The sequence below is a fragment of the Meleagris gallopavo genome, chromosome Z, assembly GCF_000146605.3.
Source record: "Meleagris gallopavo isolate NT-WF06-2002-E0010 breed Aviagen turkey brand Nicholas breeding stock chromosome Z, Turkey_5.1, whole genome shotgun sequence".
Lineage (NCBI taxonomy): Eukaryota > Metazoa > Chordata > Aves > Galliformes > Phasianidae > Meleagris > Meleagris gallopavo.
In genome coordinates, this window is record NC_015041.2 from 65,727,384 (window position 1) to 65,740,452 (window position 13,069).

At 38.5% G+C, this 13,069-nt stretch overlaps 1 protein-coding gene across 1 annotated transcript in view; it reads right to left on the reverse strand.

Moving 5' to 3' along the window:
* The window catches only part of KCNN2 (potassium calcium-activated channel subfamily N member 2), a 69,494-nt gene extending 69,397 nt beyond the window's left edge, over positions 1 to 97 (reverse strand). The window contains exon 1 of the mRNA XM_031557453.1: positions 74 to 97. Coding sequence (XP_031413313.1) covers positions 74 to 97 — 24 coding nt within the window. The remainder of the gene's footprint in view (positions 1 to 73) is intronic.
* Positions 98 to 13,069: the final 12,972 nt, after the last annotated feature.

A 13,069-nucleotide genomic window follows, 5' to 3' on the forward strand; every position in this document is an offset into this window, starting at 1 on the left:
GGCCGTGCGCGGCGCTTTTCCGACCTGCGGCAGCCGGGGCCGAATTTACTAACGCTGTCCGGTGTCAGCCTACAGCTGTGTAACGGCTGGACCTCATACCGCGTTCAGTTTCCTTTCAGACTTCAGCTTTGTTTTGGAATATCGTGGTTCTGAAACCACGATAGGTGAGAGCGAACAAAAACTTTTAAATCCCTGAGTATAGCGTTGATTATTTTGGAAGAAGCACCCGTAGTATTAGTGTCTGTGGTATTCGATGTCGTATACCACATTTCTTCAGCAGTGAAGTCTTGAAAGAAATTCCACCAACTTCCCAGCTATCTCACTCTGTGCTTTATGTTAAACTGTATTTGGATGCTCTCTTTAGAAGTCAGAGGAAAAAAAAGCAGATTCAATTCTATCTCAGTGATCCTGTTTTTCTGTTTCCAAAGATACACAAATCACATAGAACCTGAAGAATGAAAATCTTGGGGGAACCTATGCTTCTGTCACCGTGTAAATGAAAGTCCTGCACAAACTTGCTGTCAGAATGTTCTGTAGACTAGCTAAAGATTTTAAATGAGAATTGGTTTCATCTTTCCTGTTCCATTCATGCCATGCCCTCAACATTTTCTAAATAGTACTCACTTTTACATATTGCTTTCAACAGAAGATAAAATACTCAGAACCCAGTTTACCACAACACAGTTTTTACAAAATGTGTAAGTCTGCATATTGTACTTAGAAGTCAGCAAATCAATGTCATATAATTTCATCTAGTCTGATCATGCACGATTTTGTTAGAATTGTAAAGGAAAGAATTATCTTTTTAAAGTCTCAGTGGACTAAAATACGTGGTGGTTATGTTCTCTACAGAGAAACGTTTGCACTTATTTATCCGATTCACATATATCAGTTACAAATCCCAGTTTTAATATCCTGCTGATAACCTGTTTATTAGTAGAACTGGCAAGGACATTGCTATTACTCGCTTATGGATATTTCATCTGCTGGCTTGTTTAGTCACATAATGAATCTATCAAGTGAGTATTCCCATGTTTAACACAAGAGGTCATACTAATCACGCAGCATGTTATGAAACTAATCTGCTGCTGGTTTTGTTTCAGTTCTGCTGTACAGCCTGAATGGGACACTGCAGTCTCAAGGTCTATAGAGAGAACTGGTGAGAGCACTTCTTCATAGGTAGGGGGGTAAGCCTTCCTCTGTATGACACAGGTAAATACACAGATGCTATTTAATCAAATATCTTCCCTTTTGAAGTAATTTTAAAGTTCATTTTGAAAAAATGAATGTATTTCAGAAATAAAATACATTGTTCACATGAATTTAGTTGCTGTGTCCATCTGTCTCAAATAAATTTGCATGAACAGCTCTGAACTGCTAAAGAATACTAAAATAGTAACCATGAACCCCTGTGATAAAGCATGAGCTGTTTGATCTTGGAGGCTCTGTTGTTGTTTTTCACCTTTTTGTTATTACTGGATGAAACTGCTCTTACTGATTATCATAAGTCCTGCTGCTTTGCCAAATAGGCAGTTTTTACACGTGTATATGCATGTGTCAATGTGTACACATGTATCTTTGTATGAAATAAGACAGCTGCTGCAGATCTCATTTTATAATTATATTTTTGCAGGTGTTTGGAAAACAGATTTATTTTTTCTAAGCTCACTAATTGCAAGATGAAGATTAATGCTGTTGAGCAAAACAGTGAAATAGGAAGATCAGCAGATGCAGGGAAAATTGTATTTTTGAGAGGAAAAAACACTGAAATATTTGAGGTGGCAGCTATTCATTCTAGCAAGTTGTTTGAAAAGCTCACGTAGCAACTAATGAAGACAGAACACCTGCAGGCTGCAACAAAATGTACTAGAAAGCTATTTTGGCTGTTATCCTGTTGCTTGTACTCCTGCCAGGCCCCTGTTAAAATTATGGAAAATTATGTACTTGTAAAAAAGTCAAAGAATGTAAAAATATAATAAAGAGGAAAAAAGAATGAAGAAAAAATCTAGGAAATTCTGTTCTTCAGTATCTTGAAATCACAGGGTCTAGGGTTTTCTAGAATGCAAATCACTAAAGCAAGCAGCCTTGTTCAGATGACAGAAAACAAGCTGGTGTATGGCTGAGCATATACACAGAAAGATGCCCTTAGTGAAAGCAGAATCACAGTAAGAGAAACAGAGCTAGCACAAACAGGAATATGATATTGCAAGACCCTTCAGACTTATATGTGCAGCAAAAAAATGTGCTTTGTGAGACAACAGCAAAACAGTTGCACAGTGCAGCTGCCAAGATGGTGAGATGGAAACTAACTATATGTGCCATGTGTGTAAGTTACCTTTTGCATAACATCTGGCAGGGCTTCGTGTACCAGATGGCTCTACATTCACCTGCCACTTCTATCATGTACCTGTGAGCATCTCACCCTTACTGGACCTGTTCTGATTTCAAAGACCATTTGAAAGTGTTCCATGGCAGCAGCAGAAGAAATGTCACGACAGTACCATGCAGATTGTATGGCCACATGCTATAAAGAAGAATGCTTTACAGTTTCTGCTATTGATTTTATGCTATTCCACTTATCTGCGTGTTCTTCTTCTCCTTCAGTGTATTAGCAACAAAAATGCAGGTTCACTGCCGTTCAAAACCTTCACCTTTAGAAAAGATGTTTATTATATGCTAAAGATGAGAACACTGGATTGGAAATTTTCAAGAGGGGATGCTTTAATTCTCAGGGCTGCAGATGCAGAGATACCTATAATTGCTGCATGCCTTTCCCCTGAAAGGATTAATTTTGCTTTTTTTTCCTTCCAGCAAAGCTTTTATTACTGATAAACAGGTTGAAAATATGAAATGGGGTTCACAAAAGTTTTTTTTTCCCTAAGTTTACTTCTCCAGGCTTTCTGGGAGTTTTGAAACTATTTGGATATCACACAAGCTTAATGACTTCCTCTCATGTTCCTACCCTTTTTTTTTTTTCTCTCCTTATTACCAGGAAATAGTACCAATAGTACCACCTAAAACGTATCTCTCATCTAGCTAAACGTATTAGCGTTAATACTATACTGCACAGCCATCACAGGTGCTGAGCTGGTGACTATTTGTACAATCAATAAGTGTACAGAGGTGTAAAAGCAATTAGCGTAACAGAGTTTTACGCTAAATAGGATTATCGTAACAAGAAGATAATAAATGGAAAATGCTTACCAATGTTGTAGGCTCACAACATCCTCCCCGAGGAGTGATCTCTAGGAAGAGATCCTTCCTCAGTGGCAGACAGCACTTAAATGGGATTTAGGAGAGGTGGAGCCAGGTTCCACCCCTTCCGGTAGCACAGGTGAAATACCTTCACCTGTGCTCCCTTGGCTGACTCATTGCTCGCCTCAGGTCAGTCAGAGGCTCAGGCCATCATTCAGCCTGAGTCCCGTACTCTATTGCATTATTTTTAATCTGACTGCAGTTTTGTAACAGACCTTTGGCTGAGCACAATTACTGAAATTCTAGCGTCATGCACTATTTCTACTGTAACCTATGTGAAAACTTCAAACGTGTAGAAGTTATCAACTGTGAGAGTTTTAATTTTACAGATTCCAGTACTAGAAAAATTTTTGTCTATTAATACAGTGGGAGTGTTTTCATCTACTTATGGGATTGTGCCTTGCAGAGTAGGCAGTGCACAAACCAGTATTAGCTGTGCTTTTCATCTACATGTCATTTCTATTCAGGTAGCAATTGATCCTAAATAAATTTCATTTACCCCTATTTGAAAAATAAATATTTTTTCCGTTGGTACTTTATCATCAATGACTGCATTTAACATCAGAATATTGCAGCGGTATTGTTATATTTGGAAAGTTCATTCTAGTGTAATTAATAATATGATTACTTACTATGTTTTTTTTAATATATTACATTACTATGAAATGTGAAAGATAGACTTTGCTTTCAGAAGACGCCTGGCATGTATGATTACTTTCAAATCTTAAATGCCGTGTAGGTTCCTACAGTCAGTACTCCTCCGAAACCAGAATATGAAGTGTACGATTGCTTCTTGGATTGTGTTTACTGAGGTTTTTGATTTAGTCCTGCAGTTCTGATTCCCTGAAAGATTCTACAAATTCAGCAGTGCATTCAAATTGCATATCACAAAATTCTGTTTGCTTATTGTCACCATCATACCTAAAACCTTTCGGATACGTTCATAACGCTCAGATTTATGTAGTGTTTCTGTTTGTAGCCATTATCTCTCAAAGAAATGTGCAAAATTTATACAGTGGTAGAATAAATAGAAGTAAGGGAAAGGAGGTAGTTATAAAAGAAATGTTCTTCAAGCTGGCTATTGTTTCATAAGCTTGGCAACCAAACAGCTATTTGAAGTGATAAAAAGATTTATGAAATTTAATGAAATCTATGAAATTTTATGAAACTTTTCTAAAGTTTTATGAAATTTTTGTTCTTGGGCATGTAATTCTCTTCACTTCTCTTCTTTATCCACTCTATATCCGTATTACTTAACCAAAAATTAAATGTGTTCCTGAGGAAAAGACTAGACACTTTTAATGTTCAGAAGATATTTTTAAGGGTGTAAATTTCTGCATTTCAGCTGGGTAAAAGCCATCTCTGCAACTCAGTAGAGCTCATAACAAATATGTCCTAGAAGTTTTTCCTCAAGCTAATTTTCCTATGTAAAATGTATCAGTGTTGAACCAGTCTGAATAAAGCTAGTTTTTCTATGGTTCTATAATCTTATATCTCATACAGACCTATCATCTGGATAAGAAACCAGTCATAGATATGGACGAATATATTTTCCACTTTGTCATTCTTATTGCAGAACAAATAAAGACAAATAAAGTGCGTAGCTAAATGATACTGCTTCAGGTAGGACAGTGCAAATGTCAGGCAATGCTGTGAGTAACATATTGTCTAATTCTCTGTCACATACTACTCAGTAATGCAGACAGTTTATTTTTAAGGACAGAATTCCTCTGTTCAGCCAGCCAGTCTTCTCCAAAGTGGATAGATCTAGCATCAACACTCCTTCACACACCTCATGCCAGTAATGGCAATGTGCTCTGCAGTCTTCACAATGCTGTGGGGCCTGGCATTATCATGTTACAAGAGAAGTGTTATCTTCTTCTCTGGCCCATCCAAAAGTTTGAGCCTTCAGCTTAGTATCATGGGTTGATGGTTTGTCCAGGTTCCAGAAAATCCATAAGGATCACCCTTTTCCTAAAACAAAATACAGTGCACATCACTTTATCCAGTCAGGGCTGCATCTTGAACGTTTTCTTCTATGGATAATCCAGGTCTCTACTCCATGCACTGCCGTTTTGACTCTAGCTCATTTCATTTTGACTCCGCCATGTCTCATCACCATTAATGAAGAGATCCAGGAAACTATCACTTTCATCCACATATTGCTTCAAGTAGTCCTTACAAACTTGCACCCAGTGTTCTTTCTGTCCCACCTGGTGCAAACTTTGTGATATTCCAATGTTGCAATCATAGTTTCCAACCCACTGAAGCTGATGATATTCAGCTGTGTACACTGTTCCCTGTTTGTAATCCACTGATTTGCATAGATGAGCTCATTGATAAACTCTTCATTTCATGGTGTGGCAGCTGTGCATGGCCATCCAGAACATGGCTTTATCTTTCACATTGCTGTTGCATGTTGCTGAAACACACTACTCACCACCTCACCGTGCTGACACATAAATGTTCAGCAAGCATCAATGAGTATCAATGGGTGCAACTTTTTCTGCATGGAGGAATTAAATTAGACACCTTTGCTTCATACACACTTCCATGTCTGCCACATGCCATTCTGGCAGACTGTCCCTCTGCTGCCATCTGTCACACAGCAACAAAATGTAACAGCATATTGATGGGGAGGTTCAACTTTGGCTTCCATACCACCATCTGATAACTGCTGCTCTGGGCCTACATTACAAATAAGAGGCATTCCTTTCAGAGCAGCCCTCATCCTTTGCAATACCCCAAACTGTTTTTACTTCATGTGCGAAAATTCAGCATTTATTCTCTTCTATTGAATATGTTGAAAAAGGGTGATTCACTTCAAGCTAATGCCATCATGTTCGTTTATTAATGTTAACATTCAAGTTGCCCTTTCTTTTTCTTTTTTTTTAAATCCTGCTGCCCTTCCCGTGCCCAAACCATATCTCTGACAGAGCTGTCATTCCAAGTTGTGAAGCTGCTACAACTGCTAGTTTAAAGCAATTTTTAGTTGTTTGCAAGTGTTCTTTATTAATTCTGTAGAGCCACTTCAGCTTTGCAAGTACTTTTTCAGCTTCATCAAGCTTTTTGGTAATTTGTGCATTATGAGCATATTTTGCTCATAACAGACAAAGGAGAACAGACTTGTTATCTGACATAAAACATCCATTCTTTATTTATAACATGTCAAGTGATGTACTGATGAAAAAAAATGCCACACTGTAAAATGTTTGTCTTTTATTCACAAAAACCACCTAGCCTATTTTTGCTCTGTTTTACCAGAAGTTTACTCTTTAAACTCCCAAAGAAAACTTAGAAAATCAATATGTAATGGTGGCTAAAAGGAAATTTCACAGTTCTCCCTCTTAAATTTTTCCTGTCTTCTGACCCTAGTGGCCAGTTTTGCAGAAGGTAGTAATTTGGTTCTACTTTTTTTCTTTTTTAATTATTTTTGACTGCTGTGAATGCAGGCCAGGTGTCTAATATCCTGTTCATCAGTATGATTTTGCAGAAGGCACAGTGTTGATGGCATCTGCCTATTAAATTGATTGGTGCTGCCATGCAAACAAAAGCAGCATCAACAAAAGTAGATAAGACTGCAAAACTATGTGCTAAGACACTTCCACAGTCTAGAAATATGATGAAGGATAAAAGTGCCATGCTACCAGAGATGTGTGCCATGCAAATTACAATGAAGTGTCACATTTTTTCTGCCTGGTTGAAACTGCAGTTCCCCCAAAGTTCATCATTTAGCAGTTTCTCCCCTGACTGATACAGTATTTCACTCTAACTAGCAACCTGTTTCGAAGCTCTTACAACACAGAGGTAAATCATCTGAAATTGTATTGAGTAAGTAAATCATTAAAGTCCAGCTCCGGTTTCTCAAATAATTAACTGTTCTTCGGTGTTCCTACTTTACACATTTTTCATGCTCTCTTCTCTGCTTCAATTAACTAGAACAAAAAAGTTTCTACTTCACCTACCAAGGCTGTTAAATTTGATGTTAAACAAAACTGCCTCACAATGTGCTCATGCCTTTGTTATCTGACAGGTAAGACCTGAAGCCAACCACCATAATGTATGCTCCTGCACCAGTGAATAGCTGTTCCTCCAATGCAGAAAAGTTCCAAAAGAACTGCATGAGAATGTCTCTGCTCGGAGCACATTCTGATGTCTTGTGGGGCAAGACTCCCCGGTAAAGCCAGAAAGGGGTTCAGACTTTGCAATGTTCTGTGTGCCTTAGACTAACAGAATAATGCCACATATAAGTTCCATCTTCATGCTTTTTTCTTTTATTGCAGCAATCCACTTATAACTACTTTATTGAGAGTTTCTAGCTCCCTCTGCTGAAAAGAAACTCCTGAACGTGGTATCATCATAACCTAAACTTCCTAATTCTCAATTCTATAGCTGAAAAATAAATTCCTCACTCAGTTTTACTCACACCTTCCAACCCATTCAACTCTGTTTCAAGCACAGCATTTTTATTTCCACAGGAAAGAATTTGCACAGACCAAATGCAGGTGCCAGAGAATATTTGTTTGTGTCTTTTTACACAAAGATCTCTTTCCAGATATAAACATATACACTTTTTTTAAACCTAGCCTGAATGTTTGCTTTTGAAAACTGTCCTAAAAGACAGGCAGCTTTAATTGCAGAAGCTGGGCTAGGAGGGTAAATCTATAGCAAGTAAAAAATGAGAAGCATTACTTAATTTGCACAGAGGCATGCTTTTCTCATGAAACACAAAGGCTTACATTTGCAGAAAGATGGCTGCTGTATTGTAGGCAAAAATGCTGCCAATACACTTTTGTCTGCATGTGTCACAGTGACTTCAGGACTGTGAGCAGACTGGAAAGTTAGAGCTGATGAACCTGTGGGAATTCACAGACGGTTCACACACTGGAGGGGGGATTGGCACCTATGCGTGGTGTGAGGCAATGCGTGCACTTGCACAGCAATGCTGCCAAGTATGCTCATTAAAAAGCCTTTGTAAGTAGTTACAAGCAATTCAAATGGATGAATATTGTTCCTTGGTCTCTGGCCTGCAATGGAAAAGGAATACATGAGAGTAGAAACAGAAATTAAATTAAGACAACAGTCGTTATGACAACAGCATAATAGAACGGCTTGGGTTGGAAGGCAACCCAAGGATCATCCATCCACCCTGCCATAGGCATGGCCACAAATCCCCAAATCTGGTACCATACCAGGCTGCCCAGGGCCCCATCCAGCCTGGCCTTGAATACCTCCAGGGACAGGGCATCCACAGCCTCTCTGGGCAGCCTGTTCCAGCACCTCTCCACCCTCATGTTAAAGAACTTCCCCCTGACATCCAACCTGAATTTCCCTCCTTGATGATGGTATATTGAAACTGTAAAGATGAGCTACGTGAGGTGGGAAAAATGGTAACGAGTGAGAAAAAAGAAACTGCAATTCCAAAATGGAAGTAACAGTAGATATTTGAGGAAAAAAAGTAAAAATCTGAGACATGGGAATTGAAAAGTACAATTATAAAAACGAGAGGTGATGTTTTGGCGAAAAGAACAGCATATAGACAAAAGAAACTGTCTAAATTTGATGTGCCACCAACAAGAATGTCAGTAATTAAATAACAGTGACACATTCTTGGATCAGATTTTATCCCTGTGGAATAAAAATATCATTTTGGCCCAAGTCCTGAACGACAAAAGTTGGTTTGTCTTATGTAAGATGTATGCTCTCCTAAAAACAATTCTACCAGTGATCTTGCTACTTCTCAAGCAATCTGAGTCCTCAGCAGACAGAGGAGAGGGCTGCAACATCCCTCCTCTTCGGCTCAGTTGTTGTGGATGGATAAGTTTCATGAGCACCAAGCTGCCCCTCTTCATAATCTGTGTCCAGGATTAGATGAGTATTTCTCCGTTGGAGGATAATCACATTCTGAAGGCAAAGAGCACTAAGGACTTGGCAATGGGCAGAGGGATAATCTCTTGCTCTTTTGTTTTTCTGTATCATGTATTTTACTCCTAGGCTCTATTATTTAACATTACAGAGAGCAAATACTTAGAAGATGACTCAGACCAGCTAATTAAGGAGTGCATGTTGCGTATTTTCATAAGTGTTTTCTATGCCTTGCCAGCAGAAATTTATCCTTCCCCAGCCTCCTTTGACACTGATGTGCCCTGCTTGAAAGGGAATGTCCAGTGTAGCACCTAAGAGAAGGCCACAGCATTGCCTTCAACAGAAAGCTGTTAAACTATTCTCATCCTTATTCTTCATCCTGTGATTTGTGCTTGTGTATCTTTGGCTGTAACTACCTGCAATATTCCTTCCTCGGCTAATTTTGTAAGAGAATACTGAAATTGTTAATTTATTGCTGCATTAAAGCAATAGTTTCCTAAGATTTCCAATTTCATAACATTTGTTTAAGCCAAGCTTATGTACAATGTCCAAGCAAAGAACTCATAATTAGTGATGACCACCTCACTCTAACACAATTTATCCTTGGCTTGTGCAAGGATTTACCCAAATTACTTTTCAGGAGACTTTTAAATATTCAGGTTTTCCTAAATGTGTGTGTAACAGACCAGTAGAGTCAAGTGGGCAGAGCCTTTTCTGCTGCACTTGTGAAGAACATGGCATAAACAATTAGCAGCTTATATCAGACTGTTATAAATAGTATGCCAGATCTTTTGGAACTTTTTAGCTCATTTATTTTGCCAGAGTGATCATTACATCAGCTGCTTAGCAAATCTGAAAATTAAGCTAAATCCTATGCTACTAACAGCTAGTACACTTTCTCAGTTCTTGTATGAGCTTTTATCTCTTAGAACTTGGCTAAAGGGTGCATGTATTCCAGATCTGAACAAAGTGGTGGGATGGTGCCTGTGCAGGCAAAAAGGAGTAATTTCCCTGATTGTAAACCCTTTTTCTAAAATAATATAAATTTGACAATGTCTTTCATAAGATTATGGAACTGGGCATGTGTCTAGCAAACTGAGCAGAAGGCATTAGGACATCTATTTTTCCTAGTGGCTTTCATTCTCTTGTAGCATTATAGTAAGGGTACTAAGTGAATATTAACATATTAAAATAGATTACTTGAATTACACTGGTTGTGGAAAGAGGGAGTAGGTATCACAGTCAGAGGCAATGGATAATTGGAGAGCACTTTATAGCAGTAGTATGGTGGTTAAAAGAGATGCTAAATGAGAACTTTAAAGTACAACACTGAGAAATTTCTATCTAGATGTTGAAGAACTGTGCATATTATTATATTTTTCTACCTTCTTCATATTTCTATATGAAAACATTAAATAAATATGGTTAAGGAATAAGCATGTTCTTGTATATGTTTGTGATTATATGGGAACGAATGAAACAGGAGATTCAAAGGAAAACACTCAGTATCTGCTTCTTACAGAGAGTAGATCTTTAATTTGGGTTTATAAAGCTGTCTGGCACAATATAGCATCTTAGAATCTCCAAATAGAACTATCTGATAGCAGTTTTCTATAAATCTAGAAATTTCCAGAGCTAAGGAATAAAATCTTTGCATCCTATAAGGAGGATCTCACTTGTTTTACCTTGCTGAAATATAAAGAAAAGGTAAGGTCACCGATGAATTTTAAGATATTTAACAACAGGTTAGCTCCATTTAGCTCCAAATAAACACACAAGGGCTGCTCCAAAAGTAATGCCTCATATTTTTTGTCATTGGCACACAATGTAAAATGGTGGTGGTATGGCAATAGATGTTAAACCTCAATGCCAATATTCCTTTCCATGCTTTTGCTGTGTGACAGATGGCAGCAGAAGAGCAGTCTGACAGCATGGTGTCTGACATGGGTTTGTGTATGAAGGAAAGGTGTCTAACTGAATTCCTCCATGCAAAAAAAAATTGCATCCGTAAACATCCATCAGTGTTTGCTGAACGTTGATAGAGACCAAACAGTGGATGTGGGCACACTGAGGCAGTGGATGGTGTGTTTCAGCAGTTGTGACAGCAACATGAAAACAAGCTACATTCTAGATGGCAATGAATATATTTACAGGTGCAGTATGCAGGCTCTTTTTCATTATTGGTGAAAATGCACAGCTAATGGTGGTGATTGTGTTGAAAAAAAAGTGTTTTGTAGCCAGTACTTTTTTCTGTCAAGTGGTTTCTGTATCTGTTTTATTGTGGTCTTTGAATCTGTTGTAGTTTCCATGGAAATGAATAGGAGATGTTGAAATGGTAAATAATCAGCCCATCCCTACCCACACCACCACTGTATTAGAAGCTAATAGAAGAAGAATCTAAATTAGTAGCTCAGTAACGCTTCACAATCTTATCTTCGAATATCTATGATTCTGTATTTACTTGGTTTCAAAAATTCAATTGAAAGGTGCTCATTTATGATAGAAATATGTAATATATGATTCCTTGGATGTCTTGTCTTATTTTAAGATTTGCCTGTTTCACACAGTAGCTCAGTATCTTGCATGGTGTAAGTTACTGGTACCAAAATGTTTCCTTGTAGATGGATTTTTTTAATCATGATTTTTTAATTATCTCTCACTTGAGGAAATCTTTGCAGTAACTGTGCAAAAAGATAAACTCTATCACACTAGAACATAAACAATTTAATACAAGAATGTCTACCTAGTGACATTTCTCTCTTCAGAATATCCATTCCACTCCACAGATAATCACTTAAACCTCTGTGATAAGAACTGGAGGTTTATTAACTCTGTATCACACCAACCATGTAATTAAATGCCATATTTCTCAGCACTGTAACATTTCTCTATTGTCTAGGCACCTAGTGTGATCCATAATATTTACTTGCATGTTACAAATATGAATTTTGTGGGTTACACTGCAAGAGTTAGTCATCTAACTGGGAAATTGAGAAGAAATATGGGAACTTGGTCTCATCAGCAAAGAAATTCCAGCTGAAGCATCATGGCATCTAGCAGAAGAATACACCACACAGTGCTCAGAATACATTCCCAGATCCAAGCTGATTCCTGGGGCACAGTATTCATCACTGCTCCCTACAAAATGCAGGGAAGAATACAATGTGATGATGCCTGCATCATGCTTTGTCCTCTCAGCGCATCCAAGAAGCAGAACAAATATCTTCCTCTGCTTGATGACTGTAATGTGCATCTTGTAGCCACTCACCTAGACAGTCCTCTGAAACTGGTCTATTAATACATATAATTTAAACACTCATTAGTACAATGACAAGAATCCAGGCTTCCAAGACCCAAGCAATTTCCTCAGCCATTAGTCTGTAGAGCTTTGTAACCGCTATTGAATTATTTTGTTCAACAGTAATTGAGGAAACCTTACTCTATATTCTGACAATTAGGAAACTCAGCCCAGAGGGTTTTAAGATTTCAACACACAGAAGAGACATACAGCATAGTCAGGTTCAACAGAGCAAGGTTTTGCACTTGGGTTGGAGTAATCCCAGATACGTAGAAGAACTCCTTGATAGTAGCCCTGCAGAGAAGGACCTGGGGGTCCTGGTTGGTGAAAAACTGAACATGAGCCACCAGTGTGCTCTTATAGCTCAAAAGGCCTATGGTAACCTAGGCTGCATCAGAAGGGGGGTGGCCAGCAGGAACCTCTCTACTCTGCCCTCATGAGACCCCATGTGGGGTACTGCATCCAGATCTAGGGCACCCAATACAAAAAAGATGTGGAGCTGTTGGAGAGGGTCCAGAGGAATGACACAAAGATGATCAGGGGGCTGCAGCACCTCCCCTACGAAGACAGGCTGAGGGGCTGGGCTTGTTCAGCCTGAAGAAGAGAAGGCTGTGGGGTGACCTCATTGCAGCCTTCCAGTATTTAAAAGGG